Source organism: Gopherus evgoodei, chromosome 6 (assembly GCF_007399415.2).
Source record: "Gopherus evgoodei ecotype Sinaloan lineage chromosome 6, rGopEvg1_v1.p, whole genome shotgun sequence".
Classification (NCBI taxonomy): domain Eukaryota; kingdom Metazoa; phylum Chordata; order Testudines; family Testudinidae; genus Gopherus; species Gopherus evgoodei.
The window spans coordinates 4,873,240-4,897,081 of record NC_044327.1 but is presented as its reverse complement, the minus strand read 5'-3'; the positions used below and the strand labels follow the sequence as shown (position 1 = coordinate 4,897,081).

The 23,842-nt window shown below is 48.7% G+C and overlaps 1 protein-coding gene across 5 annotated transcripts in view; it reads right to left on the bottom strand.

Annotated features, from left to right (window-relative positions):
- Nucleotides 1-23,842, bottom strand: part of PSD3 (pleckstrin and Sec7 domain containing 3) — a 165,349-nt gene that overhangs the window by 30,847 nt on the left and 110,660 nt on the right. For all 5 annotated transcript variants that reach the window (XM_030566482.1, XM_030566478.1, XM_030566480.1 and 2 more), the window contains 3 exons: nucleotides 8,593-8,636; nucleotides 3,580-3,773; nucleotides 443-513 (listed from right to left, as the gene is read on the bottom strand). In XM_030566482.1, the coding sequence (XP_030422342.1) occupies nucleotides 443-513; nucleotides 3,580-3,773; nucleotides 8,593-8,636 (309 nt within the window). The remainder of the gene's footprint in view (nucleotides 1-442; nucleotides 514-3,579; nucleotides 3,774-8,592; nucleotides 8,637-23,842) is intronic.

The window sequence follows — 23,842 nt, the reverse complement described above, 5'->3', positions numbered from 1 at the left end:
GAAGGCAAACCCTCCCCCTAACCTCCTCTCAGGCCATGATTAATGGACTAGTTTCTGATATGAATCATGGCAGATGGGGGGGTCTCAAAAAGGGATCTGAAGGAGAAGATAGAGGTCTTCTGTATCCATTCAGGAAAGAAGGTCCATACACATAGGCAGCACAGAGATATGTGTGTGACAAACAGGCAGATGATGTTGTTTTCACTGGTAGAGCAGAATGTGTGAAGCCGTGAATGACAGCAGCAGTAGGGATGGGCAGAGTTAAGAAAGAGAGAGTGAGACGTGGTCAGAATGACAGGCAGTGAGAAGATCTGTGTACGGACTGTAGATGTGCCATGTGGGTCTTGGGAACGAGAGTGGGTGCCCAACTGAAGGGAGGCTCCAGCAGGAAAGGGTTGGGAATCCTTGCTTTATCCCCCTCAAAGAAAGCTATTTCTTTTACCTTTTGCAAGTAAAGCACTGTTCCCTTCAGCACAGCGTAGAAGGTTTTCCAGCCACGCTTCCCTCTGGGAGCTAAAGAGAAAACAAAAGAAATGCAACCCATTTAACTCAAATCCATTTTACCCTTTGTCTAGGCAACAGGGAACCTACATTAATTCTGCATTCAATGTCTCTTGTATTCTGCTTTTCAAAGGGGAGCGTAATTAGCCAGACTGCCTGCTCTGTAGCTAGGGCCAGGGGAAACAAAACAGCTATGATTACAGGCCAGGCTTCGGTCAGCAGACGAATAGGGCTTATCCAGAAAACAGCTGCAGTACAGGTATCTTTTCCAATTTTGCAAGCCTGATCATATGAATTTCACCAGTTGCAGGAGTGGGAGACGCTATGCAGCACAATCTGAGCTCTGTGTGGTGGCAGAGGATTAGAGTCGTGAAGACCACCAGATAGTGGAATTAGAGGGAACTTCTCTAACTGCAGGCAGGCACCACTCATAACTGTTACAGTGCCATTCTGTAGGGGGTAGCAAACCAAAGCATCCATCCCTCTTGCTGCAGCCACAAGGAAACCAGTATCAAGTTTTCAGCTGCTTCCCCAGTCCCCTGTTCCTAGCAGAAGAAAAATGATGGAAGACAACTAAAATCCCAGACAAACTCCTATATTAAGCTGGTGTTAAAGTTGAAGGACCACACCAGTGAAAACACAACAAACTTGCAATTATCTCATAACAAGTATTACAAAGCCAGGGAATTCAGCGTTTAAGCTACACTTCAAAGTATAGCCCAGATAAATGTGTTAGTCTCTAAGGTGCCACAAGGACTCCTCCATGTTTTCACTTCAAAGATATTTGAACATGTTTTGGTGTAAAAATGCACTGTTCGTAGATTCATAGAGTTAAAGGTTACAAGGGACCATTGGATCATCTAGTCTGACCTCCTGCATAACACAGGCCATTACATTTCACCCCATTATTTTCTGCTAAGCCTATTTGTATTTGTCTAAAGCATAAATTGTGATTGGCTAAAGCACCTCTTCCGGGAAGACATCCAGTCTTGAACTGAAGACATCAAGAGATGGAGACTTCACCCCTTCCATTGGGAGCTCGTTCCAGAGGTTAATCACTCTCTCAGTTACAAACCTGTGCCTAATTTCTAATTGGAATTTGTCTGACTTCAGCTGCCAGGCACTGGTTCTTGTTATGCCTTTCTCCGCTAGAATAAACAGCTCTTTAGCACCTGGTATTTTCTCCCCTTGAAGGTTCCCACAAAACCTTAACTTGGCCTTGTAGTGACTCCATGAGAAAAATAAATGTGAAAAAATCTATCTTTAAAAATTAGTTTAATCTTACCTGAGACCACAAAACCTAAGGGAAAATTCTTCAGAAGTGTTTAAGTGACTTAGGAGACGAAGTCCCACTGACTTTTAATGGGATTTTGGCTCCTAAATCATGTCCTAAATGCCTTAAACATGTGTATGGTTATCACAGAAAGTGTAATCTTTAGTCCATTAAATAATATGCAGTTTTTATTGTTCTTATTAAGCAACTAGCATAACAAAGGAAGTACAATTCTTCATTAAGATTTGTAAAGGGAGTGGACACCACTAGCAAACCTGGAGTGGGATGTTGGTAAAATAATTCAAAGCCACTGCTCAGAACATAAAGTTTAACCAATGAGGTGGCCTATTTATTAAGAAGTATTAGGCCACTTTGATTTCAGAAGTACCTAAATATGGATTTAGGAGTCTATCTTTAGGGCTCCAATTCTGAAAATGTTGACCTTTAAGTTTCTAAGACATCCTAGCATGGTACATGGCACAACGCTAAGATACTTGTACACAACTGAAAAAGAATAACAGGCATTCATAGTCCATAATAAAATCAGATTTTTTTTTCAGTGTTAATCCCAGCAATTGTAATATGAGTTTACACCACATATACATTAACAACAATCGGGAAAACACAGATGCTCTCAGTAGTCACTGCTCTCAAAGCCTAGTTTCTGTTGCTTCCCCCACCCTAAGAAATAAGGCTTCAGTTTTCAACATTATAAAAACTGCATGTGCACCATTACACCCCCAACCCAAAAAAGCCCTCAATAATGAGTCCTCCATTATAGAGTTACAGCAATGAGGAAATATGAAATTAAAAGCCGGAAATGCAACCAAATGTAGTTGCACATTTATTATGAATAAGGGGCCAGGAGGTACCAAGCAACATCCTATTTCTGAAAGGATGCAAGGTCTAATTTGAAGAAGAGTGTAACAGCATCACTAACCCTGCTAGATTACAGGGTTATTCTGAAAGGCCAGTGAACTTCTACAGGGATGGACCAATCCTTGGATTCTCAGCTGGGGACTGAGACACCCTGGTGGGTTGCAAACAGGTGTTTCAAGGAGTCAGGACCATTCTTCCCTTCTTTATGAAAAATTTCTGTTGTAACTTGGAATCATGGATGGCAAAAGTTGAGAAATAGTGGGCTAATCCATGAACAGAACCTACAGCAGTTCCAATAAAACTGGTCTGAGTTTTGTGAACAACACTTCAGTTTCTTTAAGCACAAAAGATACACATTGCTCTCCAATATCACATTTTCATTACACAAATTCACTAAAACAAAAGACATGGGTACCATTAACTTTATGCTTCTGGGCATGGAATAGTCCTCAAAATGGCCCAGTAGTGTTCTTTTCTGCTGTGATAATCAAACGGCTATTTTGATCTGGTCTACACTAGGGGGCAGGGTCGATGTAAGATATGCAACTTCAGCTACATGAATAGCATAGCTGAAGTCAAAGTATCTTATTTCGACTTACCTCCCATGCTTATGGCGCGGGATCGACAGCCACGGCTCCCCCGTCGACTCCGCTACCGCCGCTTGCTCTGGTGGAGTTCCGGAGTGGATGGGAGCGTGTTTGGGGATCAATATATCGCGTCTAGATGAGACGCGATATATCGATCCCTGATAAACCGATCGCTACCCGCCGATCTGGCAGATAGTGTAGACATACCCTTTGTTTCTTATGCATTCAATAACCTGGATATAGCAGGCTTGTTCTTGTTAGTGGGCAGAAGGCCATAAGCCACTGGAGGGTGAAGAGATGTATCTAAGAGATAAAACAATAAACATAAAAGATGCTCACTCCTCTTTCCATCCATATCTGCATGGATTTTCCGAGCCAGAAATCCAGTTTTATACACAGCAGCATTGGGGTCATGAGGAATGTCCAGGAAGGGGTTATTGGAATGGCCGATCCGAGTAATGGCCTTTGAATGGGGTCCATTATCCTTCTCATCAGTACCATCAGAGTGAGATTTTTTTTTCTCCTCTTCGTCTCTAAAAACAGATGAACACAACAAAGTTTAGGTGCAAAACCCATTGCCCAGTGCTATTATCCTGCAAGGTTTAATCTCCTTAATTTCTGCACATGCTTTATTTTTCAGATTTTTTCCTCTCTTTAGGTTATTCTTATCAGCATTTTTTTTACTATAGGCTTGATCTAAACCCATTGAAGACAGTGGGACGGCTCCCATTGGCTTTCATAAGTTTTGGATCAATGAAGTATTTAAGCACAACCCTAACTTTAAACATTTTGACACAAAAAAGCCATTTTCTATTGACAAAACTTTTATGGGAGATATTTTCAGCCAGCGCTATTTGTAACTAACCATTTCTCGATGGCTTGGGTGCCTAACTCTACCACCCACCCCTGGAAAACTCTTACGGAAGTCATTGGTTGAGAACTGCAGGATCAAGCCCTTGCTTTTGAAAAGACTGCTTCTCCCTTCCTCGCCAGGGAGGAGATATGGAAAAAGCAATCCCATGGCAAATGAATTGGTTTAGCAATGACAAGAAGATACGAATGCTTGACATCTTTATATTTGTGAGGTCCAGTTATGGAGATCTGTACCTCTGCTAATATTTGAATCGATGAGTTCCAGCCTCTCACTTGACAAACTGTCATACTCTTCCAGGACCCCAGACCCACGATAGAATAGTGGCAAATAGGATGCATCTGAGAACTGAGTTTAAAGGAGGCAGTTCCCATGGAGGAGGGGATCTCCAGACTGCATGTGCAGGAGGATCACACATGTGCAGTTACAAGGCAGATTTCAGAACAGAATCGCAACACGAGTTTACAATACCCTGAATTTTAGCATTATTAATAATAATTGGTAATACCATAGTGCCTAGAGGCCCTAGTGGCCCCAGTGGTAGACGAGGACCCCATTGTACCAGGCACTGTTACAATTCTCAACAACACATTTAATTTGGGGATTTTCCTTTTCCTAAAAGTAGTAAAATTCTTCATCAAATTTCACTATTTTTTCCCCTTAGTGAGGTCATTTTTTCTGCAGACTTCAGAGTAAAAACGGAATCCCAACACCTCCATTTTATTAAAGGTCAAGTTTACTTCACCAGAAGACTAAACGACACCTATGTTCTTCTGTAATCTACACAGCCCTGCCTTGAAAAAGGCCTTACAGATACCAATAATTTGAATGCAGACCGTGGATTTGCAAGTGTCTTCTTCAGTGAACAATTCTTCAAGCATGTATATTATATATTGTGTCTCCTCTCACCCTATTCTACACTCTAATTGTTACTTCTATTTCCTGCATAGTGGAGCAAACATACTTCTTATAAACAAAAGGGAAAATGCTGATCTCTGTGCTCCGCCTAAATATCAGGCAAATAAAACATATTTCACTTTAGATTATTCCACGCCTAAAATGGAGCAAGTCAGACTTACTGTCCTTCTCCACTATGGAGCCGGCAAGAATCCATCGGATTCGAAGGGCAAAGGGTCCGTTCTGACCATCTAGTCTGACCTCCAGCATAGCACCAGACATGGAAATCATACTCATCTCGCCCAACAACTTATGGTTGCTATTAGGAGAGGATGGTAAGACTTTAACTTCCTAATACAAATGTACACACACAAGAACCTCATGGGGATACTGGAGACCCTGAGGGGAGTTTAACTCAGTAGAAGGATGGAAAGTTACTTACCAGTTATTGAGCTAAATTCATCCAAGGTGTAACTCTACTGACATCACTGGACTTACCCCAGGGATTAATAGTATGAAATTCCAGCTCCACTCAAGACAATGGGAGATTTGCTACTGACGTCAGTGATATCAGGATTTCAGTCATTGTCTTTGCCATGTTTCTGTCGCTTCCCCCACCCTAAAAAACAAGGCTTCATATAGCCCCAGTACAATTATAGCTCCACTTTCCAGGGAGCACGGGGCAAAAATACTATCAATCTCTATGTAGTTCGACTCTCCTCCACGTCCCTCACTCTTTAAACCACAGACTGGACATTTAACAAAGCTAGAGGAGATCTGCATGTGTATGTAAACAAGCACAGATTATGGAAGAGTGGAAGGAAGAGGGGAAAAGAGAAAGAACAACAATCATATTTCCTGGGATCTCCATTTCCCTCGTCGTTCAATCCTACTAAATGGTATTTCATGCAAGAGGAATTGGGGAGCAGAGAAAATAAGGACTCTTTCCTGACCGTGTTCTTCTCTGAACAGCGACTGTAAGAAGGAAATTTACTGGCTCTCTGCCACTTCCAGATCAGAGCTGCACACATTACAAATCACAAAACATGATTCATTTTAATAGCCAACGGCTTTGCAATGGGAACTAAGTTAGCCCTTATCTTTGATGGTATGTGAGAAGGAATGGACTGCAGCTCACCCTCCCAGAGCCGCACTTACTCTGCTCTGCTGATAGAAGAATAACAAAAAGCTTTTGCTCCTAACTGAAGTGTCTGTGACTTTGAACACACCAGGGAGTGGATGTGTTGAATACAGTGACGCTTTTCTGTCTACAGGTTCGATAATGACATTTATGGGAGCCTTTCATGAACTTCAGTGGGCTCTGGATCCAGTCCTGTGGCTGCACTGTAATCAGCAGCATGGACAGCAAGTCTTCTAGAATGATGACAGGTCTAGCCAGTAACAAGCCATGAAGAATGAGATGAGGATCGTGTATATCATTTATCGTCATCTTACCCTGCTCTGCCCCAAGTCTTTAATTCACTATGTAACAATTGCTGTCAAAGCTCTGAAACCCTTGTTTAGCCTACAGGAACAAACAGAATCTTTGGCTATCAAAGAGACTCTGACTAGACTAACAGCACTTCACACTTCTATATCCTGGGTGCATCTACAATGGGACCCTCCAGCATTTTTCTCACCGCTGGCCAAGCACTACAGCAGCTTCACCGGTGGTAATAAAGTGCTGCTCCGTCCACTATGATGGAGCCGACTGTTCTCATGTGTCCACTGTCCTTTGCAGGCCAATCTACAGGGGCAGGGGAGGAGTCACAGTCCTTCTCTTTTCAGGATAAGTAGTCCCTGCACTGCCCAGAGTCCAAGCACTGCTACTGTGAACAGCAACTGCATAATGAAGAAGGTGGCTTCAGGCTCAGCCCTTCACAGCCACTGCTCGCAGTCCCCCCTAAATTCACAAGATTGCCATTGGAGCTGTTGTCAGAATGTGCCCTGCATCCTCTGGGGTTTGAGGCAGCTTGCTCATGAGCTTGGATTGCCCCTGAGACCCAGGCACTAATGGCTGACCAGCCACATGCAGCATTCCATAAGGATAAGGTGGCTCTTCACCCATATCCCAAATTCCTGTCCAAGGGGGGGTCCCTGCGAACCTGCCTGTATTTCCCCCCAAACCCTACTCACTATCAGGGGAGACTGGGCTGCGATGGCTAAACATTAAGAGGGCGTTATGCTACTATCTGAATAGGACTACACCACCCCATAAATCACTTTGATGGAAAAGCATGGGAATAATGCTAGGAGTCAATCAATTCCCAGCTAGGCTGTCCATGTGGACTAGTCTCTGTGCACGCTCTTGCCAAGAATGAGATGAAATTCTGGCACATTCCACCAGGCCTAAGGCAGCTGCAAGGGCTTGCCACAAAACGTCTGTTGCTGGGGTATATAAGATATGACATGGAGCTCCATACATATATTCATGCTGTGTTATTCTAGATCAGAGCCTCAGTTTGAGAGAGCAGTCCTGTGACATTTACTCAGGAGAGACTCCTCAGATCCACCCCCTTTGAGTCTTGCAGTTCTCTGTTAATTACCAAGAGTGGGGCTTTATGCAGGTAACGCTCACAGAAAGAAGACCGGTGGCTCACCATAATAGCTGCATACTTCCAGATGATTGCCTGCATGGATTCTTATTACCTGCCCACCTTCCCTAATATTCCAAGTAATAAAACAGATTCTTGGTTGAGCAGAGGGAGCTGAGTGGTGGCTACGGCTGCTCCCTTTTATGATCCCTCAGGTGGGGACACAAGGTTGTAGACAGGATGCAAGCAGCCCCAATGGATTGTACAAGCTGAGCTTGCGTACTGAGGGTGCATATATCATCAAGGGTGTGGAGCCATGCAGGCAAACATCTCAAAGAGACACAGCTACTCTGGGGTGTAACCCTTTTCTTTAACGCCAAAATCCACTACTCAGCATGGACATCAATCTAGGGCTGCTGCATCCCTTTCCTGTTGGCGTATTCATGAATAAGAGGAAATGCCGATTAATATGGTTAGAAGCAGAAGTTTTCTCTTGTGTTTAGCACTGAGTGCTGATGAAGTATTAGCTTGTCAAAAAGCAGATCGGGGTGCGGGGGTAGATTGGCCTTTTCTGAATTAAGTCTCTTTAATATTAGTTTGTTGTCAAATTCTCCATAGTTAATCCAAAGACAATACTAGACAACAAGCCAAGAACAGGAAACTCAATCCAAGACTTGAATTTCTATTCAGTGATTCCAACACAATGCACTCGAAGATAAAGGAAGAAACTCAACATCTGTTTTATTTATGTAGTCAGAGAACAAACAGAGGATTTATATTTCTGCCTTTTGAAGCTGAAGTTTCCTACTGAATTAAAGGTCTTTCTTCCTTGCAGACTCAGCTGATTTGCATAATTAACAACTTTCCTTACTGGAGGAGAAGGGGAGTAGAACATGGAATTTTGCTAATGGAAGAGCGAATCCAGTGTTTGAGTCTCATGGAACCAAGACTACAGGTTCCAGAGTCTAATCCCAGTGCAACGTATGTAGGAAATGGATTACCACACCAGGGACTGATTTAAAGATCATGAATTCTGCACAGTAGACTTACACTGCCCAGTCAAGCTTCTCATTCTTGATTGAATTGTAGAGAGCCTACAAAGAGAAAGAAACAAGAGGGAATTACTGTTTGGACTCTGTCATACATATTTCAAGATGCCAATGGAAAATGTGTAACTACCACTAGCAAGTGAGTTGCCTCTGAACAAGAAAGAGCATTAGCCATGCATGGCAACTCTTAGACTTGAGCAGGAGCAAGAATACTGGTCAAGATCAGACAAAAATGTTAGACTATAGGGTCTGAGATTTCAGTAATTCTCCAGAGGCAGAAACATCAGATACATTTTTGTACAAAATTTTGGTTTTGAAATATCACACAAGCTACTGAAATGCAAGACACTGTAAGACCACAGGACTGCATCTGAGGTCAAACCCTGGCCCTATAGACATCACTGGGAGTTTTGCCATTGACTTCAATTAAGTCAATTTCACCCTTGGCTTTTATAGAGATCTGTACCAGAATAGCTTACCTGTGAAACACATCGAAATCATTCAACCTGAAACACACTTTCCTACTTCCATCAGATATGCATGCACAAAAGCATCCATAAAAATACTCAGTTTCTATGTGCAACTAACTTGCATTAAATAAACTGCAAATATCTTATACATTGCTGTAGTACTAAGGGCCAGTGTCTTTGGCACTGAAAGTCCCAATTCTTTTGGTGTCAATGGCCTTTTGTGACAGGTCTTTACGAAGTATGGCCTGTAGGGGAATTTGAACTCCTGTGGACATCAGATAGCCGGAATGAGTTTCCTCTGAGCAGAACAGTTCATACCACCTTGGCTAAGTGAGTTTAATCAGGTCTCCTGCACGTGGCTGACCCATATAGTGGATAAGAGCCTACTACTGCTAACAGCTAATGGAGTAACTCCTTTAATTTAAGTGGCCAAGGCCTGTACTTTTGTTTGTGAAATGCCCCAGGTTCTAGTGCAGCGTATGCCCCACACTTGGGGGGTTACTTTATATATACACAAGTAGATTTACTCCAGCTATCAGCTTACTCCTAAACACCCACCAACAACTCTGTTAGCATCTAGAAGTAGAACTTGAAACAAGACAGACCATTATACACATGGTTATCAAAATACAGCACACCACCTTTGAGCAAATATAGAAATCATTAGCTTAAGGTATGTAACCATGGTACCCCTGAAACCAATTCAAGTATGCACACCAATAAACAATAAATTCCTACTGACCAGGACCCAGACATCCTTAACTCTGCCCCCAAAACAAAACTCACAATTAGAGACGTGTGAATAGTGGATTTTTTGGTTCACTGGCAAATCCAAAACTACCAAAACAAAATTTGGTCAATCCAATTTATTTTTTTTAAGTGAACTGAAAAGTTAAATAAATAAATAAATAAATAAATAAGTTCTGGTCAAACAAAACATTTTATTCAACCCAAGATGAAATTTCATTTTGAACTTTTAGCTTTTTTAAATGTTTAAAATAAGATTAAAAGATGTTTCAAAACAAAACATCATTTCAAACTGAAAAATCCAAGGTTTCCTTTTGGCAGTGTTGAAATGGAACATTTAAATGATTCTGGATTAATTTTCCTGCGATGAAAACAATTTTGCAAAATTGACACAAATTCCCAAAATGTTTCTATTTCATCAAATCTGCTTTTTACGGGGGGAAAAAAAAGGTAGATGAGCTATCCCTAGGACTATAAAGTCTAATCCAGTCTTATCCACCCATCACACAACTCACAACTGGGCAGGCCTGACCCAGCAACAAGAGCCTCCTGGGCAAGCCTCAGAAGTCCCATGAAGCCCCGCATGGTTCCCAATGCAGGATCAGGGCCTTAATGCTTCACTCTTATTCATACAAAAGTTGGGAAAACTCTGGCCTTTAATTCTACCACCTGCAACCAGGTCAAACAAAGACCTCCTATCCAAAACTCCTCCAATGCCAGACACAACTATATAGCGGTTTCTAGCATCTTCCAGCCACTGTGCAAAATAATTCCTTGCACCCAGAGCTTGACAAATATCACATACTGGGCCAGATACAGAGGCGTATCTGAGCTATATTCAGTACCTCTGAGAGGTACCTGTTTGTGGGGCACAATTTAGCTTCATGGCCTCTCTAATGTGAAGTGACTAGAGCAAGCCTTCATGACCATTCTGCAAACCCAGATTTGCCAGCGACATGCTCTGGTATACTACTATACTGCGGGAGCAGAGCCAGGCCTGAATGGCACAGGGCCACTGTATCTTTATTTTATCCCTTAAGCAAGATCACAAAATTACATTCTACAACGGCTACTGTTGCAATGAAGCATAACATGTACTAGTATTATCTGTGTTACACCAGAGCATATGGCCCCCAAGTGACATGCAGGGCCCCATTGTGGTGGGCGCTGTACATACATGTAGGATAATGCAGACCCTGCTCTGAATTGTTTGCATTGTCTATTTCTATTGATCTGCGGTAGTTCCCACTGCATGCTAACAGCTTTCCCTGGCCAAGGAGCTCATGAACCAAGGACAAACAATTAGACAGAGGTCAGGGAAAGGGGAATATTTACCTAATTCCAAGACAAGACATCACAAGTGGGTTTAACCAAACATAGGTGGGAGAAGGAGAAAGAGAACCAGGTTAACTCCAATGGTGCAGTTATAAATGGATTAGATCCAGGTTCCTTTTATCAGTATAGCATGAGCTGGCAGAGATGTGTGATACTCTCCATTATGAGCCCGTTTTCAGTTTGTTATAACTTTGCTAAACTTCAATTGTTCAGAGTGGTATTTCCATGTTTGTCCTCTGGCTCAGGCTTGCAGGGGACAGGGTGTGAAGAGGGAGGAGTTTGAGTTAAAACTGTTCAGCTGTTTCCAAGAATGAGGTTGGGGAAAACAAATAGTTTTGCCAACGCTAACTTTTTGGCCAGTAGTTTCTTTGAAGAGCTCTAGCACCCCCAGACTTTGTAGCAGGTATTGGAAATTTGGCAGAAGGATGGTTCTGGAGTCGAGGAGGTGCCTTTTGTTGTCATTTTGAAAGTCCAGCCAGATCTGGTCGAGGAGTTAAAATACTTATTTGCACACACTCAGTATTACTGATTACAGGTTTGCTGCTAAAAATCTCTGAGGATCCATCTGCACAGAGTACACTCCAGCCCAACGGGGCTTCCTACACAGTGGGCACAAAACCAGAGCTCAGCTGGGGAAGGCAGCAGCAACTACCCCCCTAATGTTGCCTACAGGAAGGTACTTGGGGTTGGGCCCAGCAGGAGACAGTGGGTTCTCGTCTCAGCTCTTCCACTAACGGCCATTAATTATGTGCTTTATTACGCAACAAGGCCTGACATTTCTACTTTAACAGGGTAGTGGGCATCATCCGCCCAGTCATATGGTGGGCGTATGGGGAGGAATCGAGAGCCCCCCAGAAAAACAATATATTCTCTACACAAGATAGATTGATATTATTTCTTTATAATTTACACAATGGACAGGAACACATCCCTAGCCCCTTTCTCCTTTCATTGCTACAGCGGGTACCCCAGAGAGAGGATAGATTGTCTTGTAGTGAGAGCCCTCGCTTGGGCTGTGGGAGATCCAGGTTCAAGCATCCTGTGAGATCCTGGACAAGTTACAGTGTCTTCTGTGCCTCAGTTCCCCATGCGTAAAACAGGGATAACCGCACTGCCCTGCCTCACAGCCGTGCTGTGAAGACAGATATTAAAAGATTGGGATGCATACAGATCTAGCACTGGGGTAATTTCTGCAGCCAGGCTGGAAGGCATGCAGTGGGGAAGAGAGGCAGTGTTTCCCAGTGGGTAGGGGGCAAGGCTGGGCTGGGAGTCAGCAGACCTGAGTTCTATTCCTAGCTCTGCTACTGACCTAACCTATTCTGGACCTTGGGCAACATGCTTCACTCTGTGTGCTAGGGTTGCCAATTCTCCAGGATTATCTTGGAGTCTCCAGGAATTAAAGGTTCATCTTTAATTAAAGATTATGTCATGTGATGAAACCTCCAGGAATACATCCAACCAAAACTGGCAACCCTACTCTGTGCGTGTAACTCCCAAGGCTTGAACCAGTGGCAGGCACTATACAGTTTGTCTTTCCCATTTAGATGGTAGTTCTATGATGGTCTCTCATTCAGGTTTGTACAGGGACTAGCACAATGGTGCCCCAATCTTGTGTTGTGTCTCTAAGTGCTACTTCAATTCAAATAACAAAATAGAGTGTAGGGAGAGCTGCAGTGCTGCTTAAAGGGGCAGCAGATAATTTCTGACTCTGATCCCTGCATCTGCAGAGCAGTGCGCCGATGGCCTCTCCTTCTCCCAAGTCACCCTAGTGCACAGCAGAGGTCTGGTGATGCTCACGCTCTCCACGTGACAACGTTCACCAGATCTAATGCGGGGCATGGTACAAACAAATCACACAAACCCCCAGTGTATTACCGCAAAAACGCAGGAAGAGTCAATGTTCATTCAGAGAGGGAAGGCCACTCCAGCGGACAGGTCTTTGGGCTAGGACACGGGAGAGCAGACTTCTATTCTCAGCTGGGCTACAGACACACTGCGTGACCCCAAGCAGATGTATGCTGTGCTCTGCCCAATGGGCATATCCCTCGCCTTCCTCACAGGGGTACTAAGAGGCAAAACATCCATTAACGAATGTGAAGTGCTCATATACTATGGTAAGGTAGCTAGACAGATTCCTTCAATCTCTGTTAGTCACAGGGGTCACCCTTAAAAAGCTTCAATGCTACCTCAGTATCTGAGGTATTCACTGTACTTGAAAGCCAGTGGCAGATCAACACATACAGCCTGAGGGCCTGCACTGCCATCGTATGGCTACTCCCCTACGCCAACCAAACATTACTCTGCCCATCCCAGAGCTTCTGTTTCCTCTGTGTCCCTGTCTCTGCTGCTGTTGCTCAGTGCTTTCCCGAGCAGCAGCTGAGGTCTGAGGTTAACATCCATGAAGTTGATAGTTTCATGATGGCCTGCACATTCGGATAACAGCCGTGAACCCTACTGAAACCACTAACCCCCTAATAATGTCGCGGCCATTATTTGACAAAGTTCTACGCAGCTGCCAACATACTGAGGCTTACTGTCTGCAAATTCAGGAACGTAGCACTATCCATTTATATTTAGTTCCTATTTTGGCAAGAAACTTTTCTGCAGAAATTGGTAGCTTAGTTCTCCTCCTCTTCCCCTTTCCATGACTGCCAGGGAAAACTTCCCCCTGGTGAGTGGATGGGTGAATCTTTGAAGACCTAGGAAAGGGTGTTTTACTCCATCTCACTTTAAAGCTGAAGCCCACCTGGAGGAACGGCACTAAACGAGTCTGTATATTTTCAAAGGCTCTCACCATTGGCCTCATTTTGCTTCTATTGAAGTCAGAAGCAGAACACTGAGAGACTCTGACAACTCCTCCCTGTATATAAAGTATGTCTATACTGTATTTTAATGAGCTAAGTTACATTATTATGACAACTTCCATGAAACTCCTGAATGTATTAAAATATAAGTTACCACCCATTGGATGATTAACTCTCCTTCCCCTAAGTGCTCGTGTGTAAGAGTCACTGAGTCACCAAAGCCATGTACTCCAAACAAAGTCTACAACATCGGCAAATCTTGGATGAGCCTACGAGACAGTCACATAACACACAACCGAGTGTGAATGCAGAGATGAAGCTGCAACTAACTATCCCAGTTGGTTATTGCTGAGAGGTAAATCATTTAGCTAATAAGAAAGTCAGGTGATGCAAAACCTTCCAATGCAGATGAAAGCCAGGTCAGCAGGGTTCACCATGCTGATGAGCTGCAGGGAGATGCTGCATGATCCCCTTCTTTAAAAAGTCAGCCATGAGGCCTGCTAAAGGAGAAAGAACAGTTACTTACCTTTCTGTAACTTGTTCTTCGAGTGCTTGTTCATGTCCATTCCACATTAGGTGTGCGCACACGAGCGTTGGAAACTTATTCTCTTAGCGGCTCCCGGTAGGGCCCCCACCAGAGTGGCGCCATTGCACCGTGTATATATACCCTGCTGGCCTGAGCCCCTCTAGTTCCTTCTTGCGGGCGACTCCAACAGAGGGGTAGGAGGGTGGGTGATGGAATGGACATGAACAACAGATCTTGAAGAACAACAGTTGCAAAAAGGTAACTAACCGTTCTTTCTTCTTCGAGTGCTTGTTAACGTCCATTCTACATTAGGTGAATTACAAGCTTACCTTTGGAGGAGGGTAGGAGTCACGAGACAATTGACTGGAGGACCGCCCTGCCAACTGAGGTTGGCAACTGCTGGTATTGCAGGGGTCAGCAACCTACGGCACGTGAGCCGATTTTGAGTGGCAGCGCAGCTGCCTGCCGTGGTCCCGGCCCCCAGCCCCACTCAGCCCCTCCACCCACTGCTCTCCCCTGCGGGGGCAGGAGGCAGAAACTTGGTTCTGCAGCAGTCAAGCTTTCCCCCTCTCCCGCTTCTTCCCCCAGCGTGGTGCTTTCCTGCTCTGCCCCCTCTCCTTCCCTGCGCCAATCAGCTGATGGCCTTTGTGAGGGGGAAGGGGAAAAGCGGCAGCCTGCACACAGCTCTGTAAAGGAGACAGAGAAAGGTAGGGACGGGTCCTTGGGGAAGGGGATGGAACAGGGCATATCCCTTCCAGCCCCCTCCCCTGAGTGGCTTGGGGTAGGGGAGTGGGAGCACCCTCATGGGCCGAGCACCCCAGCTCTCTGCTCTGATCCCCCCCCACACCCAGCCTTCTGCCCTGCACACCCTCCAGCCCTCTACCCTGAAGCCCACCCACCCCAACACACATCCAGTCTTCTGCCCTGCATCCCCACAGCCCCATTCCTCTGCCCTGACCCCCCCCCACACTCAGCTTTCTGCCCTGCACCTCCACACACCCCAGCCCTCTGCCCTGATCCCTGAACTGCCCCCATCCCAGCCTTCTGCCCTGAACCCCCTCCCCCAGCCCTCTGCCCTGACCCCTGAAACCCCCCCACCGCTCCCCCAGGTCTGGGGTCTTGGCTGCAGGCCCTGCTCAGCCCACTGCCGGCCTAGGTGAACAGAACCCCAGGCTGGCAGCGAGCTGAGCAAGCTGGCAGCATAAGATCAGCATTTTAATTTCATTTTAAATGATGCTTCTTAAACATTTTGAAAACCTTGTTTTGTTTACATACAATAGTTTAGTTATATAATATAGACTTATAGAAAGAAACCTTCTAAAAACATTAAAATGTATTACCAGCACGCGAAACCTTAAATTAGAGTGAATAAATGAAGACTCGGCACAGCACTTCTGAAACTGATCCCTGGTGTAGTGGGTTGTAAAGGTGTGCACCGATGACCAGGTGGCCGCCCTGCAGATCTCCTGTGCCAGGAAGGCCGCGGAAGCTGCCTGCGCTCTGGTGGAGTGGGCCGTGACCGCCGGAGCCGGAACACCAAGCGAGGTCGTAAAACACCCGAATGCAGTCCATAATCCACGTTGAGATTCGCTGCGCTGACACCAGAAGGCCTTGCATCCGCTCAGCTACGGCCACAAACAGCTGTGTGGATTTACGAAAGGGCTTGGTGCGCTCCAAGCAGAATGCCAATACTCGGCAGACATCTAGGGTGTGCAAGCTGCGGTGACTCAGGCCCGCACGGGGTTTGGGAAAAAACACCGACAGACAAATGTCCTGGCCCAGATGGAATTGTGAGACCACCTTTGGGAGGAACTTAGGGTATGGGTGGAGCTGCACCTTGTCTTTGTGAAACACAGTGTATAGTGGCTCCGAGATGAGAGCCCTCAGCTCAGATACCCTTCTGGCCGAGGTGATGGCCACCAGGAATGCCACTTTCCAGGAAAGGTGGAGGAGGGAGCAGGTAGCTAGGGGCTTGAACGGGGGCCCCATGAGCTTAGACAGGACTAAGCTGAGATTCCATGGAGGGACTGGGGGGCACGAGTAAGGGAACACCCTTTCTCGACCTTTAAGGAATTGCCCCATCATTGGGTGGGAGAAAACCGAGCTGCCTGAAAACCCTGGGTGAAAGGCGGAGATAGCTGCCAGGTGCACTTTAATAGAGGATAGGGCCGGCCCTTGCTGTTTGAGGTGCAGCAGGTATTCTAGAATGGCCGGCACTGGGGCCTGGTGTGGCTGCACCTGTTGTGATCCACACCAGCACAAGAACCAATTTCACTTGGCCAAGTAAGTCGCCCTGGTAGAGGGCTTTCTAGTACCAAGCAGAACCTGCTGCTCAAGAAGAGAGCACTGGCTCTCCAAAGCGTTTAACCACATAGCTTCCATGCTGTCAGATGCAGTGATTGCAGGTCGAGATGGAGAAGCTGCCCTCCGTCCTGCGTAATGAGGTGTAGGGGTAGCGTTATCAGGGCCTCCACTAAGCGCTCCAGGAGCATGGTGAATCATTGCTGGTGGGCCCAGGCCGGGGTGATGAGAATGATCGACACCCTGTCCCTGTGCACCATGAGCAGTACCTTGTGCACCAGGGGAATCGGGGGAAAGACATATTTCAATTTCCTTCCCCATGGGATTGTGAATGCATCAGCTACTGAGCCCGGGCTGTGACCCTGGAACGAGCAGAATTGTGCGCACTGGGCATTGCCCTCGGTAGCAAACAGGTCCACCTGGGGAAACCCCCACTTTCGGAAGAGCGAAAGCACGATGTCCGCTCTGAGCGTCCACTCGTACATGCAGTAAGACCTGTTGAGGTGGTCTGCCAGCCCGTTTTGCTCCCCCAGGAGATACACCGCCTGTAGGTGAATGGCATGGGCTATGCAAAAGTTCCAGAGGAGGAGAGCCTCATGGCAGAGTGGGGAGGAATGGGCTCTGTCCTGATTGTTTATATAAAACATGGCGGTCGTGTTGTCTGTCAGAACTGTCACGCTGCTCAGAGTGGCGTGAAAGGTCTGGCATGCTAAACGAACTGCCCTGAACTCCTTCATGTTGATATGGAGCGATTGCTCCATCTCCAACCACAAGCCCTGGGTCCTGAGGTCCCCCAGGTGAGCCCCCATCCGAGGTCTGACGCGTCTGTTACCAGCGTCAAGTCCGGCTATTGTGCAGAAAAAGGGATGCCCTTGCAAACTTTGATCTGGGACTGCCACCACCTCAATGAGTCCAGCAAGTCCCCCGGGGCTGTTACTATCAAGTCCAGGGGGTCCCTGCCAGGGCGGTATACACAGGTGAGCCAAGCCTGCAGAGTTCTGAGTCTCAGTCTGGCATGCTTGACCACGTGTGTAAGCTGCCATGTGGCAGAGCACCCGCAGGGAGCATCTGGCCTTTGTAGTGGGGAACTGACACAGCGAGTTCACTGCTTGCTGGATGGCCTGGAATCGTGATTCCGGAAGGCTTGCCCTTGCCTGTACCGCATCTAGGACAGCCACTATGAACTCCACTCTCTGCACTGGAATGAGAGTGGACCTGGGAACGTTGACCAGGAGCCCCAGCTTGCGGAACAGACTCAATGCCACCTGCACGTGGGACTGAACCTCTTCTTCGGACTGGCCTGCCAGGAGCCAGTCATGGAGGTACAGGAAAACTCGAATCCTCTGTCTCCGCAAGCATGCTGCCACCACCGCCATGCATTTTGTGAATACCCGTGGGGCCGCAGCAAGGCCAAACGGTAGAACTGCGAACTGGTAATGTTCTTGGTTCACAGTGAAGCGCAGAATTCGGTGATGCGCTGGGTGGACAGCGATATGAAAGTACGCGTCCTTCATGTTGAGGGCAGTGTACCAGTTTCCTGGATCCAGGGAGGGGATGATGGTACCCAGAGAGACCATGCGGAACCGGGCTGTAGCGAGGTGGTGTGGCTCCCCTCCCGCTCAGGGAGGGTCGAGCCCCTTCAGTCATCCCCGGAGGCGGGGCCGCTGAGTGGAAGTCCCGCCCCTCAGAGGGTTAGACGGCGACTCGGAAGAATAAAAGCCGGGCCCCAGCCTTCAGTTGCAGGTCTGCCACCGGCAGGAGCAGACGTGTCCGCCGACGCCCGTAACTGGGAGACTGCCCAAGCCAGAGGCTGAGACCAGGAGCTGCCAGAGCTGCCTCGCCCCTACGACGATGAGGAGCCGCCGGAGCATTATCGAGGCCATGACGACGAGGAGCCAACAGAGCTGCCTCGCCCCTACTACGGCCCCGAGGAGCCCCCAGACCAGGCTTGGCCCGCATTCCCCGAAACCTTACCAGACCTGCAGCCCAGCCTGGATTGGGAGGAACCGATGGTCCTGGATGTCCCCGGAGCGGAGGCCCCGGACCAAGCAGGAGTAGAGGGGGAGCTAGGAAGTAGCCCGGGGGCACCTGACTCCAGTCAGGCTGCAGTGCTAACCTTGCCAATGTCAGTGTGTTTCGGTCAGGACCCCACTGACCACCGGTAGCGGTGACAGCCGCTGCCAGGGCCCCGGGCTGGAACGCAGAGGAGTGGGTGGGCCTGCGTTCCCCCTGCCACCCGTAACCGGGTGGCAGACTCCCCCTCTCCCCAGCCTAAGGTCAAGAGCTCTGACCTGCTCCAGAAGGCCAGAGCTGTTTGTAACTGTGTTTGGTGCCCCGCCCGAACCAAGGGTTGGGCCCCCTTTGACTTTGCCACTGCTCTGCCCTGCCCCAAAGGGCCAGAGCTGCTTGTTGTGTTTGGTGCCCTGCCCGAACCAAGGGCTGGGCTCCCTTTGACTTTGCCACTGCTCTGCCCTGCCCCAAAGGGCCAGAGCTGCTTGTTGTGTTTGGTGCCCTGCCCGAACCAAGGGCTGGGCTCCCTTTGACTTTGCCACTGCTCTGCCCTGCCCCAAAGGGCCAGAGCTGCTTGTTACTGTGTTTGGTGCCCCGCCCGAACCAAGGGCTGGGCCCCCTTTGACTTTGCCATTGCTTTGCCCTATCCCAAAGGACCAGAGCTGCTTGTAACTGTGTTTGGTGCCCTGCCTGAACCAAGGGCTGGGCCCCTTTTGACTTTGCCACTACTCTGCCCTGCCCCAAAGGGCCAGAGCTGCTTGTAACTGTGTTTGGTGCCCCGCCCGAACCAAGGGCTGGGCCCCTTTTGACTTTGCCACTGCTCTGACCTGCCGAAAGGGCCAGAGCTGATTGTAATTGCAGGGACGACAGCGAGGCCGGTGTGACTCCCCTCCCCCTCAGGGAGGGTCGAGCCCCGGTGGAACCCGTCTACATGGGCCTTGACTAGGAATTTGTTGAGCCTGCGCAGGTCTAGGATGGGATGAAGACCCCCCTTGGCCTTGGGGATGAGGAAATAGCGGGAGTAGAACCCTTTTCCCCTTAGGTCTAAGGGTACTATCTGTATGACCCCTGCCTCTAGGAGTGAGTGATTCTCCTTTTCTAGGAGATGCTTGTGAGAAGGGTCCCTGAAGAGGGACAGGGAAGGGGGGCGGGGGTAGGCAGGGAGGAAAACCGTAGCATGTACCCGCTTCGCATTGTGCGTAACACCCAACGGTCCGACGTAATGCTGGACCACGCACGGGAGAAAGCGAGACAGGCGGTTGAGGAAACAAGGGGATGGATCTGGTAGTTGATCTGTTATGCTGTCCTCGGGCACACCTTCAAAAGCCTGGCTTAGGGCCCGGCCGAGATTTATGTTGGTCTTGGCTCTGGCCCGGCCTATTGGAATTATTGTTATTATTGTGCCACCTCCTGTTGTCTCCGCCTCACCTGCGGTACGGCTCCTGTGCAGGATAAGGCTGGTACTGGCGCTGGGGAGGAGGCTGTGGCTTAAATGGCTTCCTCTGAGCCGCCGGGATATGCATACCCAGTGACTTGAGTGTGGCTCTAAAGTTCTTGAGTCTATGCAGCTTTGTGTTCGTCTGGTCCAAGAACAGTCTGGACCCTTTGAAGGGAAGGTCCTGGAGCGAATTCTGGACCTTCGGTGGGAGACCTGACTCCTGAAGCCACGCTGAGCTCTGCATGACCATACCCAATGTGATTGTCCTGGCTGCCGTGTCCAGTGAGTCCAAGGATGCTTGGAGGGACGTTTTCGCTATGGCGTTGCCTTCCTCCACCAAGGCTGTGAACTCCTGCTGGGAGGCCTGTGGGAGGTTTTCCCTAAACTTCCCCACTGCTGGCCAGGAGTTGAAGTTATGCCTGTTGAGGATCGCCTGATGGTTAGCAATCCTCAACTGAAGGTCCCCTGATGAATACACCTTCCTGCCAAACAGGTCTAGGTGTTCTGCCTCCTTGGCCATGGGGGCTGGGGCCTGTCACCCATGGCACTCGCTCTCATTTACTGCCAAGACTACCAGAGAACATGGGCTTGGGTGACATAACAAGAAGTTGTATCCTTTCGATGGGGCAAAGTACTTGTGCTCCACACCCTTGGCTGTTGGTGTGCTGGATGCTGGGGTCTGCCATATAGTTGTGTAAGTAGACTGAATGGTCTTAATGAGCGAGAGCACTATTCTGGATGGACTTTCTGGGCTCAGAATGTCCACCATGGGGTCTTCCTGCTCCATCATCTCCTTGGCTTGCAACCCCAAGTTATGGGCCACCTTATGTAGCAGCTCTTGGTGGGCTTTATGGTCTATTGTCGGAGGGCCTGTTACTGCCGTGCCTGCTACCGCTTCATCCAGGGATGATGAGGAAGTTAACAGTTGCTCAGCTTCCTCCGGCTGGTCACCCTGGTCCCCCTCCCTCAAGGGAAGGGGTCCTGGCTTGGGCTGGGGCTGGTGGCCATGGGGCAGCACCAGGTGCGGTGCTGGGCTCTCCAGTCTTTCGCTCGGCAAGGCTGCAGGTGGCTTAGCCACTGTAGCTTCCCTTGTGGAAGAGCGTTGGTGCGGGGACTGGGACCACTGTACCGAGTAGCTGGCCCTGTACGGAGCACCTTGATGCTGGTGGTAGGCCCAAGGGGTCCAGAAGGGCCCTGGCAATCTCCATTGTGGTTGCCACCCAGTTTGTTAATCCCTGCTGTCCAGAGCCCATTGCAGGTAGCTGTATCAGCCCCAGTTGGCAGGAAGCTGATGATCAGCTTCTTGCTGATCGGGAATGGGACCGGTACCGCTGCTCTCTGGACCAGTACCAGTACCGATGATCCCCAGACTTGGACCTTCTGGGAGCCCTCAGCGACTCCTGGCTCGTCTCCTGCTGGTCCTGGGGGGGGGCACCGGGGAGCCCCGTGTGTCCTGCACTAACCCCACGCGTTGACTTGCCTCTGGTACTGAGACTTCCCTCAGAGTCAAGGGTAACTGGGAGTCTTCCAACTCTGAGCGTGACCGGGACCAACACCGGGAGCGGTGCGGGCAGGGTCGGCTTTAGGCCTATTCCACCAATTCCCCTGAATTGGGCCCTGTACCTAAGGGGGTCCCACATCCAGTGAGAATCCCTTCCCTGGCTAGAGGAATCTTTTTAAATTTTACTCAGCTGGCAGTGCTTTGGGTCTTCAGAGGCACATCTGCGGCAGGTCCTTTGCTCACTCTGGGTCTTCAGCAGCACTTCGGCGGCGGGTCCTTCAGAGCTACCGAAGACCTTGAGTGAGTGAAGGACCTGCCGCTGAAGTGCCACCGAAGACTCAGAGTGCTGCCTGGTGAGTACAAGCCCCATGTGGTTTTTTTACACGCAGTCAGGTTTTTTTTGAGTCATCCCTGCCGGGGCCCCGTCAAAACTGTTTGAATTAGGCCCCGCAATTCCTGAAGCCGGCCCTAGGTGCGGGGATGGTGACCTCGTAGGGTGTACCCTTACTGGCTTTTCCTTGGATGGCACCTTGGGTCCGGGTGCCGGAGGCTTCTCCCTGGCTGGGAGGGGGCTCACTGTTGACAATCCGATGAGGTCTTTTGCAGCCTCAAAGGTGTCAGGCGTGGAGGGCTGATCTATTATGCCCTCGAGCCCTTCGTTCGCATTGAGTTCACTTCTGGCTGGACTTGGTGGGACTTGTGGTGCCAAAGTCGGTGCAGTGTCCATCCCGCTCTTCCCGGTACCCGGGGCCTGATATGGCACCAGTCTTCTTCGCAGCGAGCATCCGCGCCCCTCCTTTGGTTTTGCCTTGGGCTGCACCGGGGAAGATGAGCGGTGCTGGGGCCTACTATGGTGTCCTGAGGCCGATGGCTTGTGGTGCTTGGTCTCTTAACGACTCCGGGGCGCTCTGCACTGAGGAGGCTGGGGATGGTGTCAGGGGTTCCGGGCCTGATGGCTGCAGCACGGTCTCCATCAGCAACTGCTTTCAGCGAAAGTCTCTTTCTTTGTTCTCAGATTAAAGGCCTTGCAGATCTTACACTTCTCTGTTTGGTGAGCTTCTCCCAGACAACGTAGACAGGAGTCGTGGGGGTCACTAACTGGCACAGCCTTGAGGCACATGGTGCAAGCCTTAAATCCTTGGGTCTGAGGCATGCCCTGCGGCCCAGGGCGGGTGCTGGAATCCTCCAAGCACCTAATCTATTGGTGTCCAACAACAATGAAATGTTAATGAACCGATAACTAACTGATAACAGCTATGTACTTCTAAGGCTAAGGGATTGCTTCTCCTACCAGAGCAAGAGGTTGTTCCAACTCCAGGAATTGGAGGGGGCGGGCCAGCAGGGGTATATATACACGGCATAGTGGTGCCATTCTGGCAGGGGCCCCGCTGGGAGCTGCTAAGGGAAAAAGTTTCCAACGCTCGTGCACACAACACGCGCACAACTAATATGGAATAGACATGAACAAGCACTCGAAGAAGAACCTTGACTTTCTTTAAGAAGTAGATAGATGATGCCGTCCCTTGTGCAGGATGGCCAATAGGAACTGATAGCCAGGACCAAAGGGAACAGATTGAGTGCTTAGACTGGCTCTGCTGGGTAACATCCACCAGTCTGCCTGCACACACTCACTGCTTCCCTGATCTCAGCAGCTATAGCAAAGGGAACTCCCCCCCTTACGTGTTCCCGTGCCTCTCCCTCAGCTTCCAGGTGCACTGGGAGACACACCAGTTAGCCCTCACAGTCGTCATCGGATCTTCCAGCAATGTTCAAGAAAGAGAGGGGCCACACCACAGCTGATCGATGGTGTGGAAGTCCTTTGGCTACTGCAGTTTGCCTGTCGCCCTGCCAGTGATGCCCTCCCAGGTTGTGTTACAAGCCAACCTACAGCACTGTCCACTCACCCAACAAGAGAAGACCTGCTCCCCACCCCACTAGCCTGGGGAAATCCATTCTTCTATACCCACCCCACACCAGCTGGAGGAGACTGGGTGAGAGGTGGAAGGAATGATGGATCTGAAAGGGGGAAGTGTATGACAAGTATGGATGGTTTTGGTGTGAGTGGAGGGAAAGAGTAGGGGCTTGATAAGGATTTTGGGGGAGCGGAATTTTGAGAGTA